Source organism: Neomonachus schauinslandi, chromosome X, assembly GCF_002201575.2.
Source record: "Neomonachus schauinslandi chromosome X, ASM220157v2, whole genome shotgun sequence".
Classification (NCBI taxonomy): Eukaryota; Metazoa; Chordata; class Mammalia; order Carnivora; family Phocidae; genus Neomonachus; species Neomonachus schauinslandi.
This window is the reverse complement of record NC_058419.1, coordinates 1,996,906-2,013,387: the sequence shown is the minus strand read 5'-3', so window position 1 is coordinate 2,013,387 and position 16,482 is coordinate 1,996,906. Positions and strand designations below refer to the sequence as shown.

The window sequence follows — 16,482 nt, the reverse complement described above, 5'->3', positions numbered from 1 at the left end:
GGGTAGTGGAGGAAAGGGTGATTCTTACTTGGCTGCATGAATTCAGAGTCTGGTACACGGCCTGGATGATGGGGCCACTCGGGTGGAGGTAGGGGCCTGGGCGCTTGCAGCACTCACCCAGCTCGTCATCATAGACTTGGAGAAAAGCCACAACGAGCTGGTGGAAGTCAGAGATGACCAGGCGCAGCTTCTGGTCCAGGGTGCTGGTGTCGGCCCCGCTCACAGAAACTCCTTGCTTGTGCTGTGCAAAGTACAGAAGCAGAGGGGCTCTCGAGGCTGCCCTGCCTGCCCCTGGGGCACCAAGTCTCTTCCCGCATCAGATACGTAAGACCAGAGGCAAAAAAGAGCAAGTTGGTTTTGAGCAAAGCCGCCTGGCTTCCAGCCTCAGCCCTGCCACTATTGCCTGTGTTGGCCTCAGCCTCCTCCTCGGGAAAAGGAGGCCAGGCCAAAGGCTGCTGGGAAGGCCACATGTAAGAAAGCATGTGAAAGCCCAGACCCCAGGGCCTGGTGCATCGCCTGCAGGAGGCCGATCCTTTCCCTTCTTCGGAAAGCCTCCCCACATCTGCCCCAAGTTTGTCTGCCTCTCCCCTTCCCATGGGCTGAGCACCCACAATATACCACCTCACTTACACCTCACAACACATTGATTGTAAAGATGGGGCACCCAAGGCTGGGGAAGTGATGCTCCTTGCCCTAAGACACAAAGTGCCTAGTCAGGCCCTCACCCCCAAGTCCCACAGCCCCCAGGAGCCGGCACCCCTCACCTCTACCCTGAGCATCTGCAGCTTGGCGGTGCTCTCCTGCAGCTTCCTGGCCAGCTCCATCACCTTCTCCTCCTCCAGCTCCACAGAGGGGCTGGCCCTGCAGGGAGAGAGAGGACACGTCCAGCCCTATGCCAGGGCAGGCCACACGTGGAAAGGCGGTCTCAGGTAACAGAACCAAGCAGGACACATACCTCTGCTGGTCAAGGAGGGGCTGCGTATCCAGGGGCCACGGGTCACACTCTGGGCTCAGGAGCGTCTGCAGTTGGGGGCTAGAGAAGAGCTCCCCCAGCAGTGCCTCATTCTTCTCTCTGGTATCCTCGAAGTGCTCCTTCACACTGCCAAGGGAACCCCAAGGCCATGCTTTCACTGGCCAGAGCATGGCCTCCAGGGACTGTGTCGGCAGATTTGCTGAGACCCCTGACCAAGGAAGCCCTCAGTCCCCTGGGGGAGACCCAGAGGGCAAAACGAGCCCGGGCAGAGGGGCCAGGAGACAATGTCTCCCCCAGTCCCTGCCCTGCTTTGGCAGCCAGGACCGAGCCCTAGTCCTCTGAGAGCCCACCTTCCCCGGCAGGCCTGCCTGTCTTCTCTACAGCCTGCACTGCACCTTCTCGCCGACAGCCTGGTACCATGAGCACTGCCCCAGTGGGATGTTCCACCTGGGCTCACACCCCACTGGGCCCACACCCCACCGGGCCAGCGTGTAGCTGCTGCTGCCCAAGTGGAAAGTTAAGACCCCAGATGGAGATGTACCTGCTGGTGGTCTAAAAATAAAGTTAAAGTTCCAAGGGCGCCTACCAGCCATTCTGTGGAGGGCCCATCCTGAGCCTTTACCTGGAGCAGCATCCAATGGTCAGGGTCCGGACTGCATCCAGCAGCTGGTCCATGAGGTGCAACTGCTTCTGGGCGCAGGCCCGGCCCTGGGCAGGGAAGACCGTGGGTGCTCACTAACCGGACACACCGGGGGCCCCGGCCCACCCCTCGCCCTGCTGGGGCCAGCGGAAAGGAGTGCTTGGGCCGGCAGCATTTGGGACTGGCTTGGGGAATGCTGTCACTGAGTGCTGCCAGCCTCGGGTTGCCCATCACACATCCTCCAGCGCACTTCCTTGGGCAGGGACGCAGACTGTAGCAGGGCCTACAGCCCACAGGGACCTGATGACAGTCTGTTCCTCAGGAACACCTCCAGGAAGAAGCTTATTCTCCTTGGCAAATTGCCCTCCCCAGGCAGGAACGGCCTACGATGCCCCTGCTCCTCACAGGAAGAACAGGTGGCCAGACGTTACAGCTGACATAGTCCCCCCACCCCAAAGGCAGCTGGGATCCCCAGCAAGGACCTGCCTGGCCAGGAGCTCAAGGCTTGAAGAAGCAGAGGAGGCCGACAGCCAATCCTCAGGACCTAAACCCTTACAACCTGAGAGGCCTGGCCTGCTCCAGAGAGCCCTGTGTGAGCAGTGGTATCCGCAAGAAAGCTGGGCCTGCCTCTCCATTGTAGATCCTCGTCGCCCCTGCCCTGACACGCCACTATTCTGAGGAATGCACGAGAATGGTCTGCTCAGCCAGCATCACTATAAAGTCCTCCAAGAAGCATCTGCACTTAAAGTGGGCATGGGAGGCACAGGCTGTGGTGGGGGAGACACGGTCTAGACAGAAACATGAGAGCAACTATCACTCAGGACCCCACAAAGCCTTGACCAGTGGCCAGGGCTGGGACACCCTGCCTGCTGCCCCCTCCTCAGCACAGCCCGGACTCTGACAGCCCCCCAGTGCCCATGAAGGGATAGGTATCCCTGCTCAGGGCTCGGCCAGCCTGGGGTAGGGCTGGGACTGTGGTGCTGAGCACACCAGTGATCCTTTTCATTCAGCTGTGCTGATATTTGTATTGAGATGCACACACCAGGAATTGACCCTTTTTAAATGCACAGTTCAGTGGTTATTAGGACAGTCAGAGAGCCGTGCAGCCATTGCCACTTGGTAGGTCCATTTGTTTATCTTCTTTGGAGAAATGTATTCAGATCCTTTGCCCATTTTTGAGTTGGGTTATTTGTTTTTTTCTTATTGAGTTGTAAGAGTTCTTTATACATTCTGGATCCTAGACCCTTGTCAGATCTATGATTGACAAAGATTCTCTTTCAGTCTGTGGATTCTCTCCACTTTCTTGATGTCCTTTGAAGCACCAAAGTGGCTCATTTTAGTGAAGTCTAAATGATCTATTTTTCTCCTTTTTACTTGTACTTTTGGCATCAAAATGACTTTTTAAAAATATTATGAACTCATGGATTTGAATTCACAGAAGGGCCTCAGTCTACTGCAGTCACTGTCCTTACAATGCAGGCATCATCCGCACAACATCCCTTCTTTGGCCAGTGAGGGCTTCTATTCCTAGCTGGCGCCCCAGTCCTTTAGATGCAACTGTAAGTCTTGCATATCTGCCCTGTTCTCTCGTGTGACAAGGTGTTCCTGCCTTAACTGGTACATTTCCTGCCGCAGGCCTGTGTTACAACTGGACTATCACTGTTCTTGGCCTTTTAAGAGGACAAAGCAAGGAAATACATATATATCCACACACTGTTTTTAAGTTAAAATACATTAAAAGCTGACACTGATATTCCCAATTCAAATTCTAGACTATGGGGTTTGACTAAACTTAATACCTTATACCTGTACCTCCTTCCTCCCATGCCCCAACTCCCAGCTTTCAATATGCCGACATAAATTATTTTCTGGTTTTTATTTTGTATTCCACAAAAAGGAGTGAAGTACTGATCCATGTTCCAACATAAATGACCCTTGAAAACACTGTGCTAAGTGAAGAAGCCATTACAAAAGGCCACATACCGTATGACTCCATTTATATGAAGCAGAGATGGCAGAGTAGTGGGCACCAGGGCCTGTGGGTAATGGGGAGTGACGGCTTAATGGGCACAGAATCCCCTTTTAGGGTGATGGAAATGTTCTGGAACTAGATAGATGTACTTAGTGCCGCTGACTGCACACTTGAAAATAGTTCAGATGGTAAATTTTATGTTATGTGTATTTTAGCACAACAAAAAAATGTTTTTAAAAAAGAACCCTTCAGCACCTACTGGGAAATTTTTTTAATGGTTAAAATGGTAAATATTGGGGCACCTGGGTGGCTCAGTCAGGCTTCAGTTCAGGTCATGGTCCTGGGATCCTGGAATTGAGCCCCATGTCAGGCTCCCTGCTCACTGGGGAGCCTGCTTCTCCCTCTCTCTCTCTGCAGCCTTTGTGCTTTCTCTCTCTCTCTCTCTCAAATAAATAAAATCTTTTAAAAAAAGGTAAATATTATGCTATGTGCATTTTACCACAATGAAAAAAATCTTTAAAGATAAAAAGGAAGGAAGGGGTTAGAGTTCCAGGTAAGATTGAGGGACCAGCTTCCCCTCCCACTGAGTACCCACATCTGAGAGTGGGACAGAATGCATGTGTCAGGTGTCTATAGTCTTAGAAGGGCAAATATCAGCAGGCACATCAGGGAGGCATGCTAGCATCCAAGGTTATCATTGAGACTGGTGGTGATTTACCATGTTCTCTCCTCTGGACTCCCTGGACCTGCACTCAGCCCAGCTCAAACCCAGAGAGCTCCAGAAAAGGAAACCCCTAACACTCAGAGAGTGTAGGGGAAATCCCTGGCCTTTTCTCTCTCCCTCTGCTCTGTGACCCCAGACCCCAGGCAATATCATGGCAGGGGTGGCAGAAGCATCAAAGCTGGCTGATAGCGGAAAACTGCTCTGGGTGCAGGGAACCTCCCTCTCCATTCAGGGGAGCTATGGTACACTCACAGAAGTAGGCGGTTTATGGCTGCAGGGCAGCAAAGGATGGCCCTCTTCCCAGGAGCCAGACAGTATCAAAGAGATGACAGGAAGGGAAGATCTAGGGAAAGCAACCCTATAAATCTGTTTACGAATGCCTGGGCTCATCCCCACTCATGCAGGGGTAGATCTGATCTTGATGAACATACCAAAGAATGATTACAGGGGAGAGGCCAACACCCAGGCCCCAGGCTGACCATCGGGTGGCACACATGCAGGACAGGCCTGAATAGCAGCACAAAGGCTGCAGAAACCGAGCTGACACCGGCTGGAACCAAAGGCCAGAGAAGGAGGCAGAACGTGCAGCTTAAAACTAACCAAGTCAAGTGCCTGCAAAAACACAAATACCAACATTCTCCAAAAAACTTAATAAGGCCCAGAGACAAAGTAATAGTCAAGAATGTCCAGGACGCAATCCAAAATTATCTGGCACATGAAGAAAACCGTGAAAATCTCAACTTGCACGACAAAAGACGATCAACAGACACCAATCACAAGACGGTACCGATGTTGGAATTACTTGACAAATTTAAAGCAGTCATTATAAAAATGCTAAATAAGTAATCATGAACACTCTTGAAACAAAAGTGAAAATAGAAAACAGCAAAGAAACAATTAAAAAAAAAAAACAGGGCGCCTGGGTGGCTCAGATGGTTAAGCGTCTGCCTTCGGCTCAGTTCATGATCTCAGGGTCCTGGGATCGAGTCCCGCATCGGGCTCCCTGCTCTGCGGGAGCCTGCTTCTCCCTCTGCCTTTCTCTCTCACTCTGTCTCTCATGAATTAAAAAAAAAAAAAAAAAAAAAAACAGAAAATATCTTTTTAGAGCTGGAAAATGGAATGACTGAAATAAAAAACTCAGTTATGGCCCAAACAACAGAATGGAGGGGACAGAAGCAAGAGTCAGTGAACTTGAAAACAGATTAACAGAAACTATCCATCATGAGCAACAGCAAGGAAAAAAACATTGAAAAAAATTAACAGCCTCATGGACCTGTGGTACAATAATAAAAGGTCTAACACGTGTGTCATAGAAGTCCCAAAGGGAGGGGAGAAAAATGTGTGGGCTGAAAAAATATTTGAAGGGATAATGTCTGAAAACTTCCCAAATTTAAGAAAAGGACACAAACTTACAGATTTGAGAAGCTGAGTGACTCCAAACAGGACAAACCCAAAGAAATATTCCCACAAACATATAATCAAATTGCTGAAAACTAATGACAAAGAAAAAAGTTTTAAAGCAGCAGGAGAAAACCAATGCATGACCCATAGGGGGAAAATTATTCAAATGACTGCAGATTTCTCATTGGAACCTATGGAGAAAGAAGAACTGCCAACCCAGAATTCTGTATCCAGTAAAACTATCCACCAAGAATGAAGGGGAACCGGACATACTCAAATAAGTGAACTCTAAGAGAATTTGGAGAGAGCAGACCACTTCTAAAAGAATTGCCAAAGGCCGTCCTTCAGAGAGAAGTGAAATGATACCAGAAAGAAACTTGCAACATCACAAATAAAGGAAGAATAAAGGACAAAACCACATAATCACTTCAGTAGATGCAGAGAAAGCATTTACAAAATTCAACACCCTTTCATGATAAAAACACTTAACAAATGGGAATAGAAGGGAGCACCCTCAACCTGATAAAGGGCATCTATAAAAAATTCACAGTTAACATCATACTCAGTGGTGAAGATCAAATGCTTTCCTCCTAAAATCAGAAAAAAGGCAAGGATGTCCACTCTTGCCACTCTATTCAACACTGTACTGGAGGTGTCACCCAGAGCAAACAGGCAAGAAAAAGAAATTAAAAACATGCAGATTGAAAAGGCAGACATATGGGGCGCCTGGGTGGCTCAGTTGGTTAAGCGACTGCCTTCGGCTCAGGTCATGATCCTGGAGTCCCGGGATCGAGTCCCGCATCGGGCTCCCTGCTCGGCAGGGAGCCTGCTTCTCCCTCTGACCCTCCCCCCTCTCATGTGCTCTCTCTCTCTCTCATTCTGTCTCAAATAAATAAATAAAATCTTTAAAAAAAAAAAAAAAAAGAAAAGGCAGACATAAAACTATCTCTATTTGCAGATGACACAACCTTATATATAGAAAATCCTAAGGAATCCACTAAAAAATCATTAGAACTAATAAGCAAGTCTAGCAATCTGGCAGGATACAAGAGCAATATGCAAAAGTAATTGTACTTCCACACACTAGCAATGAGTAATACAAAAATGAAATTAAGAAAACAATTCCAGGGGGAGCAGTAAGATGACAGAGGAGTAGGGCGACCCTAACCCTGCCTCCTCATTGAAACACAGCTAGATAAAGACTGGATCATTCTGAACACCCATGACATTGATCAGAAGTCTTGGAGAACATCTTGCACATCTATAAACCAGAAAAAAGACCCATGGAAGCTTCTTTTAACAAGCAGACCAAAGCACACCTAGGATCTACCTTCCTATATGTATTTTATTTTATCTTATATTATTTTTTAACTTTTTTTTCATTTTTTTTTTTCTTATTCTTCTTTCTTTTTGTATTTTGTTTTGGTTTTTTTTCCCTCCAAACTGACAAGACGGAGGAATTCATCCCAAAAGAAAAGGAAGAAATGATGGCCAGAGATTTAATCAATACAGATAAAAGTAAAATGTCTGAACTAGAATTTATTTATTTATTTTTTTTTTGGAACTAGAATTTAAAACAATTACAAGGATACTAGCTGGGCTGGAAAAAAGTATAGAAGACACTAGAGAATCCCCTACTGCAGAGATAAAAGAACTAAAATCTAGTCAGGCCAAAGTTAAAAATGCTATAACCAAGATGTAGTCCCAAGTGGAGGCCATAAAAACGAGGAAGAATGAAGTAGTAGAGCGAATCAGTGATCTAAAAGATAAAATGATGGAAAATAATGAAGCTGAAAAGAAGAGGGAAAGAAAATTATTAGATCATGAAGGTAGACTGAAGGAACTCAGTGATCCCATAAAGTGAAATAATATCCGTATTATAGGAGTTCCAGAAGAGGAGTGGGAGAAAGAGGCAGAAGGCTTATGTGAACAAATTATAGCTGAAAACTTCCCTAATCTGGGGAAGGAAACAGGCATTCCAGTCCAGGAGGCACGGAGAACCCCCCTCAAAATCAACAAAAATAGATTAACACCCTGACGTATTATAGTGACGCTTACAAATTACAAAGATAAGGAGAAAATCTTGAAAGCAGCAAGGGACAAGAGGTCCTTAACCTACAAGGGTAAACACATAAGGCTGGCAGCAGACCTGTCCACAGAGACCTGGCAGGCCAGAAAGGACTGGCATGACATATTCAACATGCTAAATGGGAAAGATATGCAGCCAAGAATACTTTATCCAGCAAAGCTGTCATTCAGAAAAGAAGGCCAGATAGGGCGCCTGGGTGGCTCAGTTGGTTAAGCGACTGCCTTCGGCTCAGGTCATGATCCTGGAGTCCCGGGATCGAGTCCCGCATCGGGCTCCCTGCTCGGCGGGGAGTCTGCTTCTCCCTCTGACCCTCCCCCCTCTCATGTGCTTGCTCTCTCTCATTCTCTCTCTCTCAAATAAATAAATAAAATCTTTAAAAAAAAAAAAAAAAAAAGAAGGCCAGATAAAGAGTTTCTAGGACAAACAAAAAATAAAGGAATTAGTGAACACTAAACCAGCCCTGCAAGAAATATTAAAGGGGATCCTATGAGTGGAGAGCGGGACCCAAAATAACAAAGACCAGAAAGGAACAGAGATAGTGTCCAAGAATGGTGACTTTATAGGTAATACAATGGCACTAAATTCCTATCTTTCAATAATTACTCTGAATGTAAACGGACTAAATACTCCAATCAAAAGACATAAGGCATCAGAAAGGACAAAAAAAAAAAAAAAAAAAAACAAGACCCACTGATATGCTGCTTACAAGAGACTCATTTTAGACCCAAAGACACCTCCAGATTGAAAGTGAGAGAGTGGAGAACCATTTACCATGCTAATGGACATCAAAAGAAAGCTGGAGTAGCCATCCTTATACCAGACAAACTAGATTTTGAACCAGAGACTATAATAAGAGATGAAGAAGGACACTACATCACAATAAAGGGGTCTATCCAACAAGAATATCTAACAATTGTAAATATTGATGCCCCTAACACGGGAGCAGCCAAATATATAAACCAATTAATAACGAAATAAAAGAAACTCATTGATAATAATACAATAATAGTAGGGGACTTTAACACCCCATTCACAACAATAGACAGATCATCTAAACAGATCAACAAGAAAACAAGGGCTTTGAATGACACATTGGACCAGATGGACTTAACAGATATAGAGTATTTTATTCTAAAGCAGCAGAATACACATTCTTTTCGAGTGCACATGGAACATTCTCCAGAACAGATCACATATTGGGTCACAAATCAGGTCTCAGCTGGTACAAAAAGACTGAGATCATACCATGCATATTTTAAGACCACCACAATGCTATGAAACTTGAGTCAACCACAAGAAGAAATTTGGAAGGACCACAAATACATGGAGGTTAAGAACATCCTACGAAAGAATGAATGGGACAACCAGGAAATTAAAGAAGAATTTTAAAAATATATGAAAGAAATGAAAATGAAAACACGATAGTTCAGAACTTTTGGATGCAGCAAAGTGGTCCTAAGAGTGAAGCATATAGCAATACAGGCCTTCCTCAAGAAGCAAGAAAAGTCTCTAACTACACAACCTAACCTTACACCTAAAGGAGCTGGAAAAAGAATAGTAAATAAAGCCTAAATCCAGTAGGAGAAGAGAAATAATAAAGATTAGAGTAGAAATCAGTGACATAGAAATAAAAAAACCCCAGCAGAACAGATCAACAAAACTAGGAGCTGGTTCTTTGGAAGAATTAGTAAGATTGATAAACACCTGGCCAGACTTATCAAAAAGAAAAGAGAAAGGACCCAAATAAATAAAATCATGAATGAAAGAGGAGAGATCACAACCAACACCAAGGAAATACAAACAATTATAAGGACATATTATGAGCAATTATATGCCAACAAATTAGGCAATCTGGAAGAAATGGATAAATTCCTAGAAACATATAAACTATCAAAACTAAAACAGGAAGAAACAGAAAACCTGAACAGACCTATAACCAGCAAAGAAATTGTATCAGTCATCAAAAATCTCCCAACAAACAAGAATCCAGGGCTGGATGGCTTTCGAGGGAAACTCTACCAAACATTTAAAGAAGAATTAATACCTATTCTTCTGAAACTGTTCCAAAAAATAGAAATGGAAGGGAAACTTCGAAACTCATTCTATGAGGCCAGTATTACCTTGATCCCAAAACCAAAGACCCCACTAAAAAGGAGAATTACACACCAATATCCCTGATGAACATGGTTGCAAAAATTCTCCCCAAGATACTAGCTAATAGGATTCAACAGTACATCAAAAGGATTATTCACCACAACCAAGTGGGATTTATTCCTGGGCTGCAGGGTGGTTCGACATCTGCAAATCAATCAATGTGATATACCACATTAATAAAAGAAAGGATAAGAACCATATGATCCTCTCAATAGATGCAGAAAAAGCATCTGACAAAATACAGCATCCTTTCTTGATAAAAACCCTCCGCCGTGTAAGGATAGAGGGTACATACCTCGACATCATAAAAGCCATATATGAAAGACCCACAGTGAATATCATTCTCAACAGGGAAAAACAGAGCTTTCCCCCTAAGGTCAGGAACATACAGGGATGTCCACTCTCACCACTGTTGTTCAACATAGTACTGGAAGTCCTAGCCTCAGCAATCAGACAACAAAAAGAAATAAAAGGCATCCAAATCAGCAAAGAAAAAGTCAAACTTTCACTCTCTGCAGACGACATGATACGCTATGTAGACAACCCAAGAGACTCCACCAAAAAATTGCTAGAACTGATACAGGAATTCAGCAAAGTCACAGGATATAAAATCAATGCACAGAAGTCTGTTGCATTTCTATACACTAACAATGAAGCAGCAGAAAGAGAAGGAATCAATCCATTTTCAATTGCACCAAAACCCATAAGATACCTAGGAATAAACCTAACCAAAGAGGTTAAAAGACCATGTACTCTGAAAACTATAGAACACTGATGAAAGAAACTGAGGAAGACGTAAAGAAAAACATTCCATGCCCATGGATTGGAAGAACAAATATTAAAATGTCTATAACTATGCACAGCAATCTGCACATCCAATGCAATCCCTATCAAAATAACAGCAGCATTTTTCACAGAGCTGGAACAAACAATCCTAAAATTTGTATGGAACCAGAAAAGACCCTGAATAGCCAAAGGAATGTTAAAAAAAGAAAACCAAAACTGGAGGCATCACAATTCTGGACTTCAAGCTCAATTACAAAGCTGTATTCATCAAGACAGTATGGTACTGGCACAAAACCAGACACATAGCTCCATGGAACAGAACAGAGAGCCCAGAAATGGACTCTCAACTCTATGGTCAACTAATCTTTGACAAAGCAGGAAAGAATGTCCAATGGAAAAGACAGTCTCTTCCACAAGCGGTGTTGGGAAAATTGGACAGCCACATGCAGAAGAATGAAACTGGACCATTTCCTTACACCATACACAAAAACAGACTCAAAATGGATGAAAGACCTAAATGTGAGACAGGAATCCAGCAAAATCTTAAAGGAGAACACAGGCAGCAACCTCTATGACCTCGGCCACAGCAACGTCTTGCTAGACACGTCTCCAGAGGCAAGGGAAACAAAGGCAAAAATGAACTATTGGGACTTTGTCAAGATAAAAAGCTTTTGCAGAGCAAAGGAAACAGTGGACAAAAACCAAAGGACAACTGACATAGTGGGAGAAGATATTTGCAAATGTCTTATCAGATAAAGGGCTAGTATCCAAAATCTATAAAGAACTTATCAAACTCAACACCCTAAACAAAAATAATCCAGTCAAGAAATAGGCAGAAAACATGAACAGACATTTCTCCAAAGAAGACATATAAATGGCCAACAGACACATGAGAAAATGCTCAACATCACCGGGCATCTTCTTTATCCAAATACAAATCAAAACCACAATGAGACACCACCTCACACCAGTCAGAATGGCTAAAATGAACAAGTCAGGAAACGACAGATGTTGGTGGGGATGAGGAGAAAGGGGAACCCTCTAATACTGTTGGTGGGAAAGCAAGCTGCTGCAGCCACTCTGGAAAACAGCATGGAGGTTCCTCAAAAAATTAAAAATAGAACTACCCTACAACCCACAATTGTAGCACTAGGTATTTATCCAAAGGATACAAACAGTGATGTGAAGGGCCACATGCACCCCAATGTTTATAGCAGCAATGTCCACAATAGCCAAACTACGGAAAGAGCCCAGCTGTCCAACCACAGATGAATGGATAAAGAAGATGTGGAGTGGGGGCGCCTGAGTGGCTCAGCTGTTACGTGTCTGCCTTTGGCTCGGGTCATGATCCCAGGGTCCTGGGATCAAGCCCCACATCGGGCTCCCTGCTCAGCCGGGAGTCTGCTTCTCCCTCTCCCTCTGCCTGCTGCTCTCCCTGCTTGTGCTCTCTCGCTCCATCAAATAAATAAATAAAATATTTTTTTAAAAAATCAAATATCTGACATGGCTTGTATCCAGAATATAAAAAGAATTCTTACAACTCAACAATCAACGACAAATAACCCAATTAAAAAGTGGGCAAAAGAACCAAATACAGACATTTCTCTAAAGAAGATCTACAGATGGCCAATAAGCACATGAAAAGATACCCAACATCATTAGTCAACAGGGAAATGCAAATCAAAACCACAACGAGATAGCCCTTCCCACCCACCAGGATGGCTGCAGTCAAAAAGATAAACAGATGTTGGTGAGGATGTGGAGAAACTGGAAACTGCTGGTGGGAATGTAAAATGGTACAGTCACTGTGGAAAAGTTTGGCACATAGTTCTTCAAAAAGCTAAATGTACAGTTACTACACTGACCTATCGATTCCACTTGTAGCTATATACCCAAGAGAACCGAAAACATGTCTTCAGTTAAAAACGTATACAGTGACATTCATAGCATTATTTATAACAGCCAAAACGTGAAAATAATTATTTCAAAAGCTTGTCAAGATTTTAAGGGCAGGGGTAGGGTTTCTTTGAGTGATGTGGGCATGGATTAGGGCCACCTCTGTAAAGAAAGCTGCAGGAGGGCAGCTAGTCAGGGAAAGTGCATGGGCCTGGGACCGGGGCCTGGGTTTGAGGCCCGACTCTGTCACCCGGTGACCTAGAGCAAGTTGTGAAACGGGACCAGGACAAGTACCTACTGCCACAGGTGAGTGCGACTACTAGCTGGCATATAAAGTACCTACCCCCAGTGCCAGTGGGAATGAAGTCTTCAACCGAGGACAGGATGTGCTCTGTCCTTTCGGTCACCATAACCAGAGCTCTGCCTCCAGCGTCCTCAGTTGTGTTCCCCATCTTGGCCCTAGGGATGGCTAGAGTCTATGCAAGGGAATCCTATAGATTCCTGGCCCAGGGGGCTTAGGAGCAGTGGCTGGGGATGCTGGCTCCCCAGCCTGAGGAGCAAAGGCCTGGGGAAAGAAACCCCTCCCACCCCTAACCCAGCCTCACTGAGGCCCCCAGCCTGCGGGAACAGAGAGGACCCTCTCTTACCTTCAGGAGCTCCTGGTCATCCAGCCCACACAGCATCAGCTCATGGCCTAGTTTCACCATCTCTGTCAGAACACAAGGGTCCTGTTACTGCAGACGCCCACCCAAACAGGAGGGGACGCCATGCACCCAGGAGTGCCCAAACGTGCAGACTGCCCGAGCGCTGCTCTGGGGAGAGTGCTTCTGCTCTGGCATTGGCAGGCCAGTGCCCAGGAGGCCACGCTGGGCCCAGAAGGCCTGGGTAGACAAGGAGGCAGGGGGACAACATGCCCAGGACTGCCTCTTGCTGTGTGACTTACACCTCTGTGGGCATCAGTTTCCTGCACTGAAATAAGGGGTCACATCTGATGTTCTTCCATATAAGGAACTCTGGCTTCTAGCAGAAGCCAGCCAGCCACATGAGCAGCAGACACAGAGCTCAGGGAACCTTCTAAAGTTGCTGTGTGCCACCCTTTCAGAGAACTTGCCAGGCCAAAGCAAAAGGAACCATGGCTCACATGTGTCAATTTCCTACAGGCCTTTATCAACATCTCCTTTCACCTTGCTGGCAACTCTAGGAGGTGGGCCGCAGCTCCATTTTACAGACTGGGAAACTGAGTCACTGCATGGTACAGGGACTGCCCGGCCACATGTGAGTAACCATCTGATATATCGAGAAAGGCCAGGACTTGGAGCTAGAAAGCCTGGGGCCAATGTCAGCTCTGCATCCCCGACCTAGCGCTGTGGCAATGTCTTTACTCCTTCATAGGCAAGGCCCATCTCCTACCCGCACATGCTCAGTAGTGGAACAGGCATAACTCTGGCATCTGCTTTGGAAGGTTTGGTGCAAGAAGTAGAACATCTATGCGAAAGCATTAGTAACCCTGGAAACACTGTACGAATACCAATTATACCCCCAAGCATGCCCACTGCCCACAACCCTAACCCCAAATCCTTGTGTCTTCCACGGCTCCTCTCCGGCTTAGCCCATACCCAAGTCTTAGTAAGTCTGGCCAACCCTCCCTTCACGGTAAGTCCAGGATCTGGCCAACACTCCACTTTCACTGCCCCCCTCCCATCTCTTGCCTGCATCACTGCAAGAGCCTTCCAGTGGTCTCCCTGCCTCTGCCCAGGCCTCTGTTCTCAGTTCAGTGGCCTTAGGGACCCTGTTAAACCCAAAGTCAGGCCACAGCTTTCCTCAGAATAAAAGCTGTCCTTCCATGGCCTGATCTGGCCAGCCCCGATGCCTCTCTGCCTTCACCACTCTCCCCTTGCTCTCCACCCTGCACCAGCCACCTGGGCCTCCTTGGTACTCCTCACAGCTGCAAGGCACATGCAAGCCTACCTCAGGTCCTTTGCACTTGCTGTTCCTTTGCCCTGAACACTAGTCTTCCTGATATCTGCCTGGCTCGCTTCCTCCCTTCCTGCAAGTCTGTGTTTAAAAGACAGGCTTTCCCCGGTGATCTTAATCAACAGTACCACCCTTCTCCCAACCCGCCCATGTACCACTTTGCCCTCACTTGGCTTGGTTTATGGCACTTGTCACCATCCAACACAGAATTTCGCTGCCTTCATTTATCACCTGTCTCTCTCAGCCGCCACATGAGTGCCACGTGAGCAGCACCATTCACCACCGCACAGCCAGCACCCAAAACGATGCCAGGTGCGTAGGGGACACTCCACAAATACCGCTCAAATGAATTCAGGAATTCTCCTAATCCTCTTTGGAGGATTATACCCTTCAACAAGCACTCATGTCTACCACCTGCTCTGACACTCAGCACGCTCCCATGAGGTGGGCAAGGCTCAGGTTATCACCCCCGCTTTACAGAAGAAGAAACTAAGGCTGGGAATGGCAAGGTCAAGGCTTTGGCTGGGCTAAGGGCAGGGTTGGCATCTGTGTGTGGGTGTGCGTTAAAGAATTCAGATACAGTCTGATGGTTCACCTGGCCTTTACATGGTCCCATCAGCAGGAAAGTGCCAGACATAACATACTGGGGAGAGGGGGAGCACTTCTATGCAGCCCAGGCCGGCCCACAGGCCAGTCCTGCAGCCTCCAAAACACAACACCCTGTTCTTCTGGCCCATTTCAGCCTCGGGGACAAGTGTCCCTGGATAATTCATTTGGCAGTGAGAGCTGGGGCCTGCACTGGAGCTCCAGGGTCCAGGTCACCCACCCTGGAATAGCTGAGCCAAATGCAGGCCCGTGGAAAATTTGACTTTTAGAGACACCGTAGTGAGGACTGTAATTTACTCCCCTTTGCCTAATGTTCATTACCAGATTAAGGACAGTCTCTGCCAACAAAGGATCGAAAAGAAGCCATTACAAGACAAGCCCCTACGGAGAGGTGCCCAGCGCAAACACAGCAGGAAGCAGGAAGATGGGGACAGAACCACCAGAAGCATCGGCAAGAACCAGTCTCTGCCTCCAGCGCTTTGGTGGATGGGCTGGACAGAGTGACACGTTCTTGATCTCATTCACATGCCCCTATAAGAGGACCATCCCCTTTGCCCATGCATAGTGTGTAAGTGTGTAGTAGGGCGTGCCCTGATTCTAGAAGGCTCTGGCAAGATCTCCAGGGTGTGCACCAGCCAGAAGTAAACACAAGCCAATGGGAAATCCAGTGCAACTTGCCAAGGAGGCCATGCACCAGCTCAGAATTATCCAGAATCCACCACCCAACTCCAAACTCCTGTAACACAGACCCACCTTGGATCTTCACCTCAACTGGGGCCCCCTTTAGCGAGCTGAACTTGTCCTGCCAGGAGGGATAGACCCTGTAGGGAAAGAGCAAAACTGGTCAGTCCTGAGCAGGCAGCAGAGGCCCCCTCATGACCCCTCCTTACACATGCTCTGAAAAAGTGAATTACTTGTGCAAGTGCTAAATACCACTGAAATGTTCACTTCAGATAGATAATTTTATGTGATGTGAATTTCAACTCCATAAATTATTAGGGAAGAAAACCACAAAATATTTCTGAAAGTATACCTCAGAAATGTGAATCTGAATACTGAAATTTAAGTTCTCACGATAGGGCGCCTGGGTGGATCAGTCAGTTAAGTGTCTGCCTTCGGCTCAGGTCATGATCCCCGGGTCCTGGGATCCAGTCCCATGCTGGCAGCCTCCCTGCTCAGCAGGGAGCCTGCTTCTCCCTCTCCCTCTGCCCCTCCCCCCGCTCGTGTTCTCTCTCTCACGCGCACTCTCTCTCTCTCTCAAATAAAT

The 16,482-nt window shown here is 46.4% G+C and overlaps 1 protein-coding gene across 1 annotated transcript in view; it reads right to left on the bottom strand.

Annotated features, from left to right (window-relative positions):
* Nucleotides 1-16,482, bottom strand: part of HAUS7 (HAUS augmin like complex subunit 7) — a 32,168-nt gene that overhangs the window by 5,316 nt on the left and 10,370 nt on the right. The window contains exons 5-10 of the mRNA XM_044911903.1: nucleotides 15,969-16,036; nucleotides 13,283-13,344; nucleotides 1,596-1,681; nucleotides 956-1,099; nucleotides 765-861; nucleotides 29-241 (exon numbers count right to left, since the gene is read on the bottom strand). Coding sequence (XP_044767838.1) covers nucleotides 29-241; nucleotides 765-861; nucleotides 956-1,099; nucleotides 1,596-1,681; nucleotides 13,283-13,344; nucleotides 15,969-16,036 — 670 coding nt within the window. The remainder of the gene's footprint in view (nucleotides 1-28; nucleotides 242-764; nucleotides 862-955; nucleotides 1,100-1,595; nucleotides 1,682-13,282; nucleotides 13,345-15,968; nucleotides 16,037-16,482) is intronic.